The following is a 17237-nucleotide window of genomic DNA, read 5'->3' as shown; positions in this document are numbered from 1 at the left end:
ATATGCAGCCAAGGTTGAGAACTACTGAGCTAAACCCAGCCCTGAAATATACTAAGATATAATCAGGTGAAGGGGACTAGCGGAGAGGGAATATTCATTTAAGAGGAAGCAGTCTGTGCAAATGTCCTGAGGCAAAACAAGCATGATCCTTTAGAATACTAAGAGCAGTTCAGTGTAGCCAGGTCACAGGATAAATATAAGAAGATATGTGGCTGGAAAGGTAAGTAAGATCCAGATATTCAAGGGCCTTGAAAAACATTTTCAAAAGTCTAATCCTGTGTAACAAGAGGACAGTTGGTTATTTATAGCCATAACTGCCTTCTAAATAGTGTTTGCTTTTATATTAAATATCTTGTTCTTCTGAATGCTTTTATGGGTTTGGACAATCAAAGTGTCCTTGAGCTGAATTTGCGAACATCCTGCTCTAGATCTGAAGAGACTGAATAACAGCATTGAGGTGGTTGGTACTACCATAAAAAGATAGGGAGTGTTGGGGCATGTGACGAATTGGAAAGTCCATGCCTACGTAAAGGGCGCAGGCACCAGTCAACTCAGCCTACTGTTTCCATTTAGGAATATGAGCCCTTTGTTTTTAGACGATTAGATTTAAATGAAGGGAAAAAACCTTCTCAATTTTAAAATGAAGTCTTCTAATATTTAAATGTTGGCTCCCAACATTATACAAGCCAATAAAAACACACCTGTGGTTTCAGTTCAGGGAAGTATTTGGAGTTCCAGGGAGCCATGAGGGAAGGGATAAGAAGAAAGACAGTAAGGGGAAGTGAGAGAGACCAAGATGGTGTGGAGCAAGGATGCTATATAGTGAAACAGCAGACTAAAAACCCATTTGCAATGGTGTAGCTGAAGGAACTTAAGACAAAGATTCCCACCACCTAACTTAAAATTTTTTATGTTGTAGCTTGAAATAGATAATAGAGAGACAAAATAATAAACAAGAAGACACTCAAACTGGCAAGAAATGAGTGATAGGGATTCAGTTAAGATAGGAGCATGGGCTCAGGAGTCAGACCCACATTTAAACCCTCCCTCTGCTTTATAGAAACTACATTACCTTGCACTACAAGAAAACTAATCAGCTTTCCTTCATCTGTAAAATATCAACGATAACAGTATCAAACTCTTAGGTTATTATGAAGATTAATTGATATAATACACAATGAGTGTTGAGCACAGTTTACGGCACATTCTAAGCATTTAGCAAATATTACAATGTCTACTATTACCAAGGAAGTTGCCACAAGGACAATGGGCATCAGATATATTTGAGAGACATTAGGAACAAAGAATTTATAGAATTTGATTAATTGAATATACCTGTTAGGGGGAAAAGGCAATAAAGATCACTCCCAGATTTCTGGCACAGACAACTGTGTAGATGGGGGTGGCTCTCAGTGTAATGAAGAATAGAGGATAAGGACTGATCTCAAGAGGGAGAATGATGTGTCCAGTTTTAAATAAGTCCCTGGGAGACATCAAGATGGTGTCCAACAGGCAGCTGGATACTTATATCTAGAACTAGGAAGAGAAAATTGGGCTGAAAATATATTTTTACAATTCACCAGCAGCAAAGTGGCAATTAAAGCCATGGAAATCGATTAACACATGAAAAACACAATGTGTAGAGAGAAAAGAAAAGATGATCAAGAATATAGACTGGAGAAACAAAGCTATAGAGTTTTTTCCTTAGAGAAATGGCGCTAAGATGAGATGGAGCTATGCTGCTGAGGCTCATGGGTACGAACAGGAGTATGTAGAGTCTTGCCCAGTGGGTAGACTCTAGTGTCAGAAAAGTTAGGCACGCTCAAGGCAGATCTTATTCTCTGGAACTCACAATGGGAAAGAGTAAATGTCTACAACCATGCTCTGGGTTGAGGGTGGTAAGGGTTCGAGACGGTATCTACTCTAACAGAGGAGAGCACAGCTGAGACGAAAGGGAACAAACCAAGTGAAGATGAGGAAGCCTGATTACAGATTCATGGTACTCTGTTTTTCCCTTTTATTGTCCCCTAGCCTTTAGCAAAGTCTCATCCAAACATTTTATCCTTGTGTCACCTCTGCTGTATGGTAAAAACTATTGTTTGTTGATGCTCAGGCCAGTATGAAAGCACATCTCCCTCTCTCTCTCTCATCCTAAGCTAGTCTAGCAGTGGGCAGTCAGAGGCTTTCAAGGGAAAGCTGGATCTCTGGTAGAGGTACTTCTCCCTACGAGCAGAGTCTTTTTCTGCTCTCAAGCAGAAGCTCTGGGAAGTTTTATCAGGAAGGTGCCATGTCTTCATGGGAAGAGGCAGCCTGAGTGGTTGATGTAAAGGGATCCTCCAGCTTTCTGTTGCCCAGAGTCAGCCCCAGTCTCACTCAGGTTATGTCTGTTATATTTAAGCAAACCGAAGAACAGAAGGCCGGGAGCAATGAGGGAGGGAGCCTGGCAGATTTAGGTTTAAATCCCTTTTAGCAGTACTAGAATTGGGAGCAAGTCACCTAATATTCTGAGCCTCCAATTCTTCTTCTTCTGAAAATATAAAGTACAATAATAGCTATCTTGCTGAGTTTTGTAGAATTAGAATCAATTTGCATAATGCATTTAAATTGTAGTACACTCAAATGTGTAAAGTGATTAGAAGTAACCCACCTTAAACCTACTTAAGCAAAGAAAAAAGGTGTTTGCATGGCAAGTGAAAAGTCAGGGGTGTACTAGCTATTATCAGGACTCGGTTTCTCTCTGCTATGCCCTTTGCTGGGACGGCTTCATTTTCAGGCTCTGGAGGCCCTGGGAAGCAATAGAGGTGCAGCGTCCTTACTGTCAGTAGTCCCAGCATGAAGGAAGATGTCTCTTCCTAAAAGGTTTCACACATGCCTGGGACCCAGACTGATTGGATAACTCAGGTCATTTGTATTGGCGTTATTTTAAAGTAAGAAATGACTGACTTGTTGCGTAGTAAATCCATACCCTTGTGCCTAGGGGACAGATCTCGTCACTGAAACAGTCACTGGCCAGGTGTATGGAATTGTGCTAATTATCAAGACTCTCCAATCCTTCACCTGGACCAAGAACTGTGTCTGGATCCAGCTCTCAACACATTAGAATCTGGGACAACTGAAAAAAGAAGAAGAAACACAACGCCTCAATGTCAGGGAACTACTCCCAGGAAATCTGATTTAATGCTTGAGATGGGACCCAGGTCCCTGTGTTCTTTTAAGCCCCATGGTGGTTCCAGTGGGTCCCCAAGGTTGAGAATTCTGATCTAGGGGGACTCAGTCCTCTGATCACCCTGGACTCCACCACTAGAGCCAAAATTAGAACCTCACCTAAACTATGTATACTAAAAGGAAGAAGGGTTGTTCCCCAAAACAAATCCAAGGCATAGTTACTAAAAGGAGCAGGGATGGGGGCCAGCCGGTGGCGCAAGTGGTTAAGTGCGCGTGCTCCCCACGGCGGCCCGGGGTTTGTGGTTCAGATCCCGGGCACGCACCAATGCACCACTTGGCAAGCCATGCTGTGGCGGCGTCCCATATAAAGTGGAGGAAGATGGGCATGGATGTTAGCCCAGGGCCAGTCTTCCTCAGCAAAAAAAGAGGAGGATTGGCAGATGTTAGCACAGGGCTGATCTTCCTCACAAAAAAAGAAAGAAGCAGGGATGGATCCTAGCTGGCAAAAACAGAAGTCTGCTACTATATAAGCCACACATCTTATCTTCACACTTGCTGCTTATTTTGTTGCAAACCTTGCCAAGTTCTGAACACCCTAAAAAGGAAGGTCATGGTTCTTCTAGGTGAACAGGTCTAAATACTGTAGAGAGCATTATTCTAAGTATGGAAATATATAAATGGCCCTTTAATATACAAATCACCATTATTTTATATTTAAGAAAAATAAAAAGGAAATCAGAAGTACTGAATAAAGCCTTGAGCTATAATGGGTCATGAGATGAGACGAAATGGAGAAGGGAAAAGCCAGCAGAGTGTGTTACTACCTCATGGCTATATTTTCATGCGGGTCAGGGCAAGTATACTCTAGACTTATTTAGCAATATTTAGCTGCCATTATTCCTAGAGAAGAGAAAAGTTACTAGCAGAAAGATAGAGTGATGTAGGGAGTTAGGTTAGCGACCCGTAGCTAATGCTAGGGTTCTATATCCTCAAGGCCGAGACCATGCAGGGAAAAATTCCCAGACAAGCCTTTAATCTTTGCAATGCAGTATGCTTCAGGAATTTCCACTTATTGTTCCACATGTCACTAAGCTGCCCTCAGGAGTGCAATGAAGCTCAGCCTCCACACATATGTTTTGGTGCCAGGAATGCCATACATTCTGCATAATTATAAGGAACATCCATCTTTTGTCTGTGGCCCAAAACACTGTGGTTTGAAAATCAGGCAACGTAATGGTAGCATAAAATTTTCATGGTTTGGGAACAAAAATTCTAGGTGATCCCTTGGAATGCAAGGCAAAACATTTTCATATTGCTCCTCAGTGGATTACGTTCTTATACGGCAAGTCATGCATTTTAGGTCTCCACCCTGTCTCAATGCTTGAGTTTTCAGGTTGGAAACAAAGAAACTATTTCCCCCAAGTGGTCATCCAGGCTAGAATATGACCTAAATACTCTAGAGACCAAAGTCTTATACTGCTTAGCTTGCCAACCATGTTGGTGTCATGTTTTAAGTCAATGACATTGTCTAGAATGTTTCCTCATCCTCAAAACACGTTCTGTAGTAAGGTCCTCTACGATGTCAGTTGAAGAACATTGTGGTAGGTGCTAACTATAATTGTTTTTACCTGATGTCAATAATGAGAACCACCCAATTTTTTTAATATTTTAAAAATACAAATGGTTTCTAAGAAATATTTGAACACAGTGAAAGAATGATCTAAAATTTCTCTTTCTTTCTTTGAAATAAGCACATCTACGCTTATATTTATTTATTTTGGGGAGGGGCAATCACCCCTTTAGCAGTCTGATACAGCCTATGGACTCCTTCCCAGAATGCTTTTCTAAAATAAGTAACAGTAAATAGATAGGATTATAGATAAATGAAGTATACTGGGATATATTAGTGCAGGTTCACAGACCTGAGGTTCTGTGGATCTAAGTTAAGAACGTAATTTATGCAATCTCTCTATAAAGGTTTTATTCAAGAGTGAGTTCAAGGCATTTCAACAAAACATGTTAGAAAGTGTCTAAGCAGGGGAGACAGATTTAGACTAGGGCTAGGCGGGTAACAGGAATACTAGCAGGAAAGGTGGAAGTGCATGTGTGAGTGGTGGGGACTGTGGCAAAATGCAAAGTGCATGCCCTCTCTTAAGGGGGTAGCCTTTATTAAGGTCCACCAGATTTTTGCCACATGTGGATGTGGGCACCATATGGCCATGCAGTCCACTTTTTCAAGAGAAGCCAGGCATCTGGATTTTTATACAAACTATTCATATTTGTTAACGTTGGCTGGAGAAAAAAATAAGACTGTTTGGGAAGAAGGAAACATACCTTTTCTCAGATTTGCCTGGAGTGCTGCAAGTTCATAACTTCAGGAAAGAGGAATTGGAAGAAATTAATCACTCATATTTTTAATGTATTTGTTTACTATCAGTATCTTTATTACATTTATTTTGAAACTTAAGAATTAAACTTAATTTCCTTCCTAGAGTGGTAGCTTGCTACCATAGAACAATCAGAGGTTTCAGGAGCTAAACTATTTTTAATTCTTTCAACAAACATTTATTGAAAACATACTTCTATGTGCCAGGTAATACACAAGTTGGTAAGAATAAAAAGACGAAGACACTGTCTTTGTTTCCAGAGATTACAGACCAGTATGAAAAGAGCTGTACCAAAAGATTTTATACAATCTGTGAAGGCCTATCCTAGAGATATGTCAGAAGCACAAAGGGAGTAGGAGGGAAGAAAACATGTGTCTTCCCAGGAGATTGGAAGGGATTCTCAGAGCAGAGATCTCTTTGAGTAGACCTTTGTATCAAGGGGCCCAGGTTATTAATGATCTAACAGATTATTCTGAAGAACTGCTCTTTTATCCTAGAGGAAATAGAGGGTTATTGAATAACAGATTATTCTGAAGAACTGGTCTTTTATCCTAGAGGAAATAGAGGGTCATTGAAGAATTGTGAACAAGGAAGTGGTATGTCCAGATTTTTACGATCATTCCAGCTACAGTATGGAATATGGCCGACAAGAGGAGACAGAGTAGAGAATGAAAACCCACAAGATGATGATTTCAATATTTCAGTGAACTAGGGCAGCAGCAGGGGTCGGTGGGGCATGAGGTAAGACTACTTGGTTGGAAAGATATTTAAGGAACAGAAACAACAGAACTTGGTGGCTGATTGTATGTTAGTGGGCAGAGTGGTAAGAGAGAGGGAAGAGTTGAGAATGACTCGAGATCCTCTATGAGAGGTATAAAGTTGAGAGCACAGTCCCTGGAGCCAGACTACTTGAATTCAAATCCTAACTTTTCCACTCACTAGCTGTGTGACTTTAAGTAAGTTATTTATCCTCTTTGAGCCTCAGTTTTGTATATATGCCAAGTGTTCTTACAACAGTGTTTATATCTGTGCCTGAAGATTACTGTTATTATTATTGATTATTATAATTCTGGTTAGGATGGTGTGCCATTCAGTTTGTTTGTTTTAGAAGACTAAATGTTGCATTTGAAGTGCTTTTAGAAGATTCTAGGTTTGCATAGTTGAATAACGGGGATCTCTGATTGGGAAGAAAGTTTCATTAGAACAGTGATGGTGGTTAAAGCCTCTTATGCAGATTAAATAGCCTTAGGCATTTTTGGAGAAGACGGCCAGGGTTTGAGTCTCCAGGACACTGATGTTTAATGAGTAAATAAAGTAGGAGGCAAAATATGTGGAGGCTCATAAGAAGAGAAGGCCAAAGAGGTGGTAGGAGAAAAACGAAAGAGCAGTGTCTAAAAACCAAGAGAAGAAAGGATTTTAGAAAGAGTACAGTCAATACAGAAAATGCTGTAGAGTCAAGTATGACGATAACTGACAAGCACCTATATTTAACAATTGGGAATTCTTTAATAAAGTACCTTAAAATGGCTCCTTGGTATTTGACACACAGAAAACACTCAAATGTTAGTTTCCATTATCTTTCTTAATTTTAAATGCATTTCTAGAGAGAGAAGAATGAAAAACAACTACTAGATTGAACCATATAACTTTTCATATTTGTAGGTCAAAAAATGTTGAATTCAACAATTTCACATAGTAACTGAAAAGCTGCTTCAAAGATCAGTAGAGTGAAAACAGACATTTGTTTCTATTGTTGGTGTTATGATGCAAGAGTAAAAATTACCCCTTATTCTAATTTTCCTAAAGAAATGGAGCTGATAATGATTGCCAATACTGTACTCACACAAATAGAGGGTAATGATACCTAAATGCCTTCCTTACTTTATATTCTACTGTAGTTATTTTCCTTGTCACTTTGCCTTTGAGCCTAAAAACTGCAGGGATGAAACCTAAATGCAAAAGTAATTTGAAAGGAAGAATATTTGTACTTTTTCCAAAGCAATGTCTTCTGTTACTAATAACATTGGTATTATGAAAAAGTCTAGTTATTTTGGCAGTGTAGAGTATAAAGTATAAAACGTTAAGAGTGTTGGCTTTGGAATCAAGTCCTGACTCTACCACTTATCAGGTATGATGTCCAGGGAAAACTACCTACTTTTCTATGGCTCCATTTTCTCATTCAGAAAAGGGAGGAGAGACTGCCGTCACTTGGGATTTTATTAGGCTAAGGGAAGATAATGTAAATAAGGGGTTTAGCACAGTGCCCTTATAACAAATGGTAGCTTATGGTATTTCACTTTTCATCTCTCCATAGTGGGTAAGCATGAGAAAGTCTGAAAGAATTGTTTTTAAAAGAATAGGTACTTTTAGAAGGATTAGTCTTTTCATTCACCAACAAAAACTTTTAAGTTCTTTCCAGCAGTGTAGCCATGTCCAATCACTGGTAGCCTTCCAAGAGAACCAGCAGTCAGATCCATAACTTTCCAAGACACAAGGGCAGAGTAAGCTTTGTGCTTCTCATCAGTAGGGAACTGGCCAATGTGTTTCTTCATAACCAATGAAGTACATGACTCATAAAACAAAATCCCTCAAAATCTGTACCCAAATAAAAGCCATATAATCAACTCCAAAGACTTACACACAAGTGACATCACCAATGATGAACCATAGGTATCTTCACCATATCCCCAAATTTCCTGATTAGTCAGATATTTTACAAAGATTAAAAAACAAATTACTTGTTAAAATATATTTCTCTTTCCCTTTACATTAAATTAAAGCAAAATAAATTCGTAAAATAACCTGAAACTGTCTGGTGAAAAAGCACAAATAGTTCATCACCAGTTTCAAAGTACACAGAAGTGTCTCATTTTGAATTTAAAATTGAATAAAAACAAGGCTGAAAATGCCCTAACCTGTTATTACTTTGCATTTTTATGAAAGATTACTATGCTTTGCTACTGACAAAATGGTTATTAAAAATATAATACAAGAGTATTCAGGGAAATGGAATCTCATAAAGTATGATAGTATTACAGATCTTAAAGAAAGGCCACCAGTGCAGATGTTCCTAATCATACTAAAAACACAAATACACAACCAGTTTGTTCCAGCTACAGAATAATTCAATTAAAAGGGTGCTTATAATTTAACAGTATGAATAATAGTTGAAGCCAGGGAGGTAGTGAAACTGCAAGGAAAGATAAATCTACAGAGCCTATGCCAAGGGCAGTGTTCCAAATTTTCAAGGCTGAAAAATCAGTTCCTTTCCTTGCTACAGGTAGGAAATTATTACCTGAATTAGTAAAAAGAAAGAAAGAAAAAATACAATGAATAAACCTTTAAGGAAAACACACACACACACAGACACACACATGCTCACATACACATGCACACTGGTTAACTAAAAGCTTTCACCAAGAGAAACACCTATCTAAATCCAGAATATCATTTAGAATCTGCTTTGGGAAAGTTAAAATCACACTTCTCACCAGTTTAAATTTCTTATTGAGAAATAAATACAGGACCTAATGCAATACAGAATTAAATAGGCATGCACAGTAAAACATAAGCTCTAAGGACAAACAGGATTCTCTTTGCAAATAATGATCTTGGCAAAGAGCCTCCTTTATGTACAGAAAGCTCTGTTCCTTGCTTATAGCAACTCTCAAAGCTACAGCAGGTAATTGTGTGCTGTTAATTAGGTTCACAAAGAATGTGTTCAAGCCAGGAGATATTTTATAGCTTGATTCAGCGAAAGTAGGAAACTGTATCAGTAAAGTCAAGATATAAAAACTCATTCTCCCACAATTACTGATCTTTTACTCTTATATAGTATGAATTTTAACACTGCAAATATGTAATGACATTCAAAAACTGGTTCAATGCGTAATAGCTATCAAAAAATAGCAAAAAAAAAGACAACTAGAATAAGTTTTGTATATAGATAGTCAATGTGTTTATTCCCCCAAAGTTAATTAAATATCCATTTCATCAGCTAAATTGTAGATCTTAGGTCACAGTACTCTTCCAAGAAAGCAATGTGACATCAATTCTGCACAAAACAGGAAAATCAAATGCAGTACATTACCTTGTGTCACCTGTTGAACTGCCAACATTATCCCAGACACAGTGTCTGGAAGCAAGTTTTCTTTCAGATTATAATGTGGCGCCCATTCCAAAATAGGTAGCCGCCTCCGACACCACTGTTTCAGGTCCTCACAACGCGGGGCGTGCATCTTGCTCCAGAGCACGCTTTTCTTTTCCCTCTTTGCCCCTGTCATTTTTCAGATTCCCTCTTGTAGAAGTAAACTTCTTTAGACAAGGAAAAAAATCGTTTCAGAACACCTCTTTTCAATGCCAGGCTCCAATTCGTCTGTGGTTTACAATGTCAAAGCTATCCAGAAAATAAATCAACAGAAGAGAGAGAGGGAGAGGGATTAGCAGAAGCTCTTAAATATATGCGGCCAGGCTGTATGTCTTATTACAGTGCAGCTCATTATTCTAGGTAAAAAATATAGATTAAAACCTTGAATTCTTATCTGAATGAGACGGAGAAATGGTTCTCGTTAGTGTAATATTTTTCTGATCTTGGAAAAGTAATGGGTTCAGTATTAAGTTGGTCTAGAGCTCCCTCGCCAGTAATTCCTTTTATATTCACTGTAGTCTTATGTTTTTGGCTCCAATCCCAACGGTTAATGAGGTAGTTATGGGCGTGTGTTGGAAGTGGGCTGGGTTATGCTAATGAACCAGGAGGCATTCAGCTAGTTCAGTGTCTCCCTACAAGCTATGCAAAACCATAAAACTGCCAGAGGGGTCTGTCGTGCAAAATATATTCAGAGCCTCCAGCCTCACTTCTTTGGGAAGTATATATTTTCAGTATATCAAATGACTGCCAGTTCTACAAAATTCAGAAACATAAGAGGGCATTGCTAAATATCCTTATCTTTTTTATTCCTTGGGAGATGAGATTTTCATTCATATAGAAACATTCAGATAGCCACTGCCCAGTCTGGGAACAGAATAGCCAGTTCTCATAAACAAACTGAAATTTCATCTCATGGGCTAAGAAAATAAGCATCACAACGAACAAATATTTGTGGCAACAGTTCTTCCCCGTCTCTGAAATTGTTCATTCAGCTTGCTCTGACTATTTCTCCTAGTCATATAATTCGCACACCCATGCTGTTGTAACTGAATTTGCTTGAGGAATAGCATGTGGTTCAGACTACGGTTTGAAGTGTCCCCAACTTTCTGTGTGGTGCTGCCCTCTTTTCACATGACTTTGGGGGATTTTTCTCATTCAGAAAGGATGTTACATTTTATAACTGAACAGACAGGCTGTCAAAGTTTTATTTTATGATTTTCCCCCCAGCCACCAGAAGAAAAAGCCTGCATTTACGAGCTGTGCCATTGGAATTAACCCAAAAACCCAATATATTCACTGAAAATTGTGAAGCCAAGAAAAAGAATACCATGTGTATAGTTTGCTGCAGCCCTTTTAATGCCTATTTGTCCAGAGAGCAGAAATCTGGTTTCTGGAATCCTTTAGAATAACAAAGGGCTTGGATCCCTTGGCTGCTTCCAAGTCCCTGCTGTACCTTTTCCCAGTGTTGTTACATTAAGGTGAAGGGTTACTCTCTCGGTCTTCCAAATATGACATGACATCACTGGCTTTCTATCTGTGCAAAATTACCTTTCTTTTAAAATCCAATGAACCCTAGATATGTAGCAATATATGTACACTTTATTCATATGTAAAGGATACAATTTACTTTGTATTTTTGCAATCGTTTACATTATATTAAATTTATAAACTCTTCATTAGTTTAGATTTGTAGTCCCATTAGAGACTGAGTTGCAGCATTTTAACCCTATTCTTTTGGTATGAGAAGTAGACTCACCAGATAAGTAAATCCACTTTTCATAGAGATGCTGGTTGCTTTTCCTTCACAAACAGCAATCTTTAACTTTGTTTTATATACTCCATTCAGTATATAAACAAATTCAGGAGCTATACATATTCTGAGTATGTATTACTTTTATAATCAAAATTAACACTAAGGATATTTTTTCAAAACATATCTAGGTCATAAATTCAAATTTATGCTGATAAGAAAAATAATTGACTGCTTGACTGAAATCACAAATCAACAGCTAGGATTTGTGTAATTTCAACCATTTAAAAAAAACTTTTGCGTTACATGTTAGTAACAAAGATTTCATACGAACAGGAGTTTTAGAATTGAAGATGAATCGGTATAGAAGTATGTAAACTTATTAGTGACAGTAACTGTTCTAAAACATCCTAAGACCAGGAGGGACAAGAAATTAGTTTGATAAAACAGTTCTGTAGTCTCTCAATCAAAAAGTATCTTTGATTTTTAAGGATAAATCTGGAATTCCAATTCCAGATTTGTTTCCAATTCCATGTACTTACACATTATTTAAAACACGCCAAAATCTCACTCCAGAGCATGGTATCACTCCTACTTAATAATCAGCAATGCCAAAAAAATCTTTATGAAGAAATTTATTTACACCCATGAGATTCCTACCATACTTTGACCCATCCCATAAAATTCAAGAAGACTAAATATATTTATTCAAAAATTTCAAAAGGGGGTCAAAAGGTAAAAAATTCAAAAAAAGAAGATCTCTAACAAATCAGAAAAAAAAGTTTCAATGACTAAAATTAGCTTCAAGTTCAGGACTAGGTATCATCTATATGAGACAACTCTTCCCAAATGTCCAGGCAACACTTACACAAATAAAAAGTTGAATTTATTATCTTCCACTTCCCATGTAGAATGACAAAAAGAGTCTTCTTCCTAAAATATCATTTTGATCACATCCCTAACATGTTTAAACTTCCAAAAATCTCCAATATCAAATGTAAACTCATTAGCACACGCATGCGACCCTCTCTACTTCCCTACCCACCTCTGACTAGCTTCCTGTCAAATCTATTCAATTCAGCAAGTATCTATTGAACAACTACTCTTTCTAGACTCTGTGTGAAGTGCTGTAGAAAGGGGGGAAATATTGTCTCAACTTTCTTGGAGTTACCATTTGATGAAGGAAATAGAAAAATGTATAACTAACTAACTCAGGGCAAAATGGCATAAATTAATAATTAAGTCACACAACAAGTGTTCTAGGAGCTCAGAGAAGGGAGAGTTGCATTCCCACTGAGAAAAAAAGGCTTCCCACCCTGCCTAGACCCTCTGTTCCGGCAGATAAGTATACATACTATGTGCTGCACATTGCTTTGATTCTTCAGTATATCTCCACACTAATTTCCTTAGTTCATGGTCTTTTTCCTCACCTAAACATTTACTCAATACTTACTTCTTCCATGAAACTTTTGCTGGCTTCCCCACAGTTCTGTTCATGCTGTATACCCAACATCCAGGCAACCCTCAGGGTATTTATGGGTGTACAGCTGGTAGTCATTTTCACTGTCTACTGGTTTTCTTCCTTGAAATCTATTTCATGTGATTTTATCCAATCTAGCTCATGAGATTGTAAATTCCTTGTGAGTAGGGATTATTCACAGAACTGGCTTTGCCTCTTTTCTTAGGATCTAATAGAAGGTCCTGCAGACATAGGATCCAACCAGTAAGTGTTAACATATGAATGTCCCTACTTCTGAAATCACCCAAGAATCATTTAGTCTCTCAGCCTGGTTTCCAGGCTGCACTGTTAAAGAATCAGGAGAGTAGATGGAGAGAGAAAAAGAGCTAGAGACAGTAGTGGGAAAAATAAGGAGAAATTTTGTCTTTACTTGCTCAACTTCTCCTCATTCTCTCACAATCTCAAGTTCTATCTTTTTTCAACACAATTCCTTTTTCTTATATTATAGAATCTGGAGAATGGAGAGGGGAAAAACTAGATAGTCAATGCAGGAGAAAGGTAGGAGGCAAAATAGAGACAGAAAACCTCATGGACTGGGGTTTCAGAGAGTTTTAGAGGGTTAGCAAGTGAGAGCCTTTGGAGCAAATGAAGTATGAGGGAATTGAGACAGGCTCGAATGAAGAAAGAATCTTCGACAAACATTGTAAATTGGATCACATTTAATGGTTTTTGAGAGACACTAGTAAAGATTGAAATTCTTCTCATATTACTTTTGATTGTGGTATTATGCCTCTTTGAATGTGATCTATGTAGAGACTGGAAAACCTAAAGCACTGATTTAAATCCAGGTTACACTTGGAAATATAGATTCATAAACCTCAGGAGGCATCAACTTCCAACTCATCTACTTCAGGAAGTTAATCTACAGCATTTCCAGCAAGAGGACACTGCAGAAGGTTCCCATATGAGGGGAAAAGTAGAGGCAGTGAAATTAAGGCCATGTTCTGCTCACTGAGCCATGTAACTGGCATGGGGATACCTCCACACAGAGGGAGCAACTTTTAAGTGGTCCACTCAGAGAGTCCACTTTTCTTAATTTACCCCAAATTTCACATAGGCTGGCACACCCCTGAATCCAAGCTCTGTTTTTATTCTTCTAATGACTGAAATTAACAGGCTTAGAAAAGTAGCCCATTCCAATTTTCAGACATTCTAATTGTTAGAACATTTTTTCCCAATTACTGACCCAAGATCTGCTACTTAAAATGTCCACTCTTTAGTCTTTATCCTAATCTCTGTGACACATAACAATCCTTCAGTTTCTGGACTGATTCATTTAGTGCTACCCAAAAAAATTTCTGATTTTTTATGGTTCTGTTCATTTCAGAAATACTATTACATTTAAACGTGGGTGCACATATATAAATCAATCACAGCCCTGAACAGTGCAGTTAATGTTTCACTCGTAACAGGCCACCAAGTACAGTAGACTAAAGAAGATACTATGCTCTCAGTGCTGATTGCTAATGTGTCCTACTTTGCTTTCTTTGAATTAAATAGCACTTTCCAGTCTGTTTCTTTACCATGTTTTTTCTTATTCTGACTTATTTTAGAGGAGATAGCTCTAGGGAAGTAAAAAAATGCCTAGGGAAAAGAATCACTTTACATTCAAATGCATGTTTTACAATGATTCAAGGCATTTTCAAAGACAGGAAAGAAAGAAAGAGAGAGAGAGAGAGAGGCCGGGAGGGAGTGAGGGAGGGAGGGAGGAAGGAATGGAGGAAGGGAGGGAGGGAGGTGTTATGGACTTCAATTATTTGCCATACGTTTTCATCTTTTTACTTTTAACCTATTTGTATCTTTATATTTAAGGAGGTTTCTGGTTGGTGGCATACAGTTGGTCTTACTTCCTTAATCCAACATGACAATCTCTGCCTCATTTGCAGTACTTAGACCATTTACATTTATGTGATTATTGATATAGTTGAGTTTAAATCTACCATCTTGCTATTTATTTTATATTTATACCATCAGTTCTTTACTTTTTCTTCTTTTATTGCCATCTTTTGGATTAATTATTTTTATGATTCTATTTTATCTCCTTTGTTGGTTTATTAGCTATAACTCTTACTTTAGTGATTGCTTTAGGGTTTATAGTGCACATCTTTAACTTACCAAAGTCTATCATCAAATGATATCATACCACTTCACATTTAGTATAAGGACCTTACAACTGCATACTTCCATTTTCTTTCGTACCATCGTTGTCACACATTTTATGTCAACATGTGTTATAAACCCCAAAATACATTATTACTTTTTGCTTTAAAATCACTTATCTTTTAAAAATATTTAAATAATTTAAAAAGTCTTTTATATTTACCCAGGCAGCTATAATTCCATTGGTCTCCATTTTTCCTTGGATAGCTCCAGATTTTCATCTGGTATTATTTTCCAGCCTGAAGTAGTTCCTTTAACACTTCTAGTGCAGATTTGCCGCATGAATTCTTTCAGATTTTATGTGTGTGAAAAAGGTTTTATTTTGCATTTGTTTTCAAAAGATATTTCTCTTGAGTGTAGAACTCTAGGTTGACAGGGTTTTTTTGTCATTCTTGTTGTCATTGTTTACTTTGTGTTTATTTCAGTACTTTAAAGATGTTGCTCCACTGTTATCACAACTTGCACTGTTTCCAACAAGAAATTTTTTGTCATCTTTATTGTTCTTCTGTACATGTTGTGTCTTTCTTCTCTAGAGGCTTTTTAAGATGTTCTCTTTACCATCAGTTTTAAGCAATTTCTTAAAATTGTTTCTTCCTTCCAACATATTTTGTTCTTTTTCTTTTGTACTTGGTGTTTGCTGAGCTTCTTAGATCTGTGAATTTACAGTTTTTGTCACATTTGGAAAATGTTTGGCAATTATCTATTCAAATATTTTTTCTGTCCTATAGCCTTTGGAGATTCCACATAAATATATATTAGGCTACTTGATATTGTCCACAGTTTGCAGATGCTTTGTTTGTGTATATTATTTTCAGGCTTTCTAAATGTTTCCGTTCGGGTAGTTTCTATAGCTATGTCTTCAAGTTCACTAATCTTTTATTCTGCAATGTCTACTCTACTATCAATTCCATCCAGTGTATTTTTCATCTCAGAGATTAAAAGCAAGACCTGAAAGGATTATGCTGATAGGTGAGACCAGAGCAACACTTATTCCCACTATTGAGGCAAAACCCAATTCGAAACCTGACATTCTGTGGATCGTGAGATTTTCTCTCTGGCTGACGGAAATGTGAACTATTTCTGACCCTGTGTGAGTCCCTAGGATTACTCCTTCTAATCATTTCCCCAGTGTCTGTAGATTCCTCACACTCATGTGCTGATCTTTACTTAGCTGAACGCTCTACACGTGCAGATTTCTGGGCTCTATCTCCGTGCAGCTTTCTTCTCTCTGGTACTCTGCCATGTGAAATCTAGCTGCTTTGGCCTCTCCAGACTTCCAGCATCTTCTCTTCAACTTAGGAAGACTACCAGTCCCATCCTGGGTTCTCCCCCACTCCCAAGCTCTGCTGTACCATGGCCTGGAAACTCTTCTAGCAGTTAGCTGAGACAATCCTTGGACTCATCTCCTTTGTTTCCAAACTCTCCAAGATTACTGTCCTTTGTTGCACGATGTCCAAAATCTTGACAGTATTATTTCTTGTATTTGTCAGGTTCTTATTTGTTTCAAGCAAGAGAGTAAATCTAGTTCCTGCTACTCCATTCTGGCTGGAAATGAAAACTATTCATCATATAATATGGCTTTCAAACAGTCCATCATTATGATTGCCTTCCTCATGATTTGCTATAGCTTGCCAATTTTCCTTTTAGAATGTGATACCAAAATTTAACAGTGCTAGCTGTGTTCTGAATTGAAAAGTGTAATGGTAATACAATTAAATTCTAACTTTTTCCAAACCTACTCTATTAAGTGATATATTCTCCATCCTTTATTATGTAGGAGCTTTTTATAAAAATCTAAGCACCAAGTTTTATATTAAACCTTATCTGATATATTGAATCTGGTCGAGTCATTGTGTCAAAATTTTTCTGAATCTGTTCCAGTCATTACTAATACTGACAATTATGTACTTCATTTCAAGGTTTAGCTTTTCCTCCAAACATTATGTTACCTGTATTAGTCAACTCAGGCTGCCATAATAAAATACCATAGACTGGGTAGCTTAAACTGCAGGAATTTATTTCTCACAGTTCTGGAGGCTGGGAACTTCAAGATCAAGATGCTGGCCAATTTGGTACCTGGTGAGGGCCCTCTTCCTGGCTTGCAGACTG

General features: G+C 37.7%; 1 protein-coding gene across 4 annotated transcripts in view; it reads right to left on the bottom strand.

Moving 5' to 3' along the window:
* SLC26A7 (solute carrier family 26 member 7) overlaps positions 1–17237 on the bottom strand; it is a 255412-nt gene that overhangs the window by 112517 nt on the left and 125658 nt on the right. For 3 of the 4 annotated variants that reach the window (XM_058564571.1, XM_058564575.1, XM_058564574.1), the window contains exons 1-2: positions 10081–10171; positions 9643–9948 (exon numbers count right to left, since the gene is read on the bottom strand). In XM_058564571.1, the coding sequence (XP_058420554.1) occupies positions 9643–9835 (193 nt within the window). In that variant the 5' untranslated portion in view covers positions 9836–9948; positions 10081–10171. Of the gene's footprint in view, positions 1–9642; positions 9949–10080; positions 10172–17237 lie in introns of those variants that run through there. The other variant, XM_058564573.1, reaches the window with a different exon arrangement.

The sequence above is a fragment of the Diceros bicornis genome, chromosome 21, assembly GCF_020826845.1.
Source record: "Diceros bicornis minor isolate mBicDic1 chromosome 21, mDicBic1.mat.cur, whole genome shotgun sequence".
In the NCBI taxonomy this organism is placed as follows: Eukaryota; Metazoa; Chordata; class Mammalia; order Perissodactyla; family Rhinocerotidae; genus Diceros; species Diceros bicornis.
The sequence above is the reverse complement of the archived record's forward strand: the minus strand, read 5'-3'. Positions and strand labels throughout refer to the sequence as shown.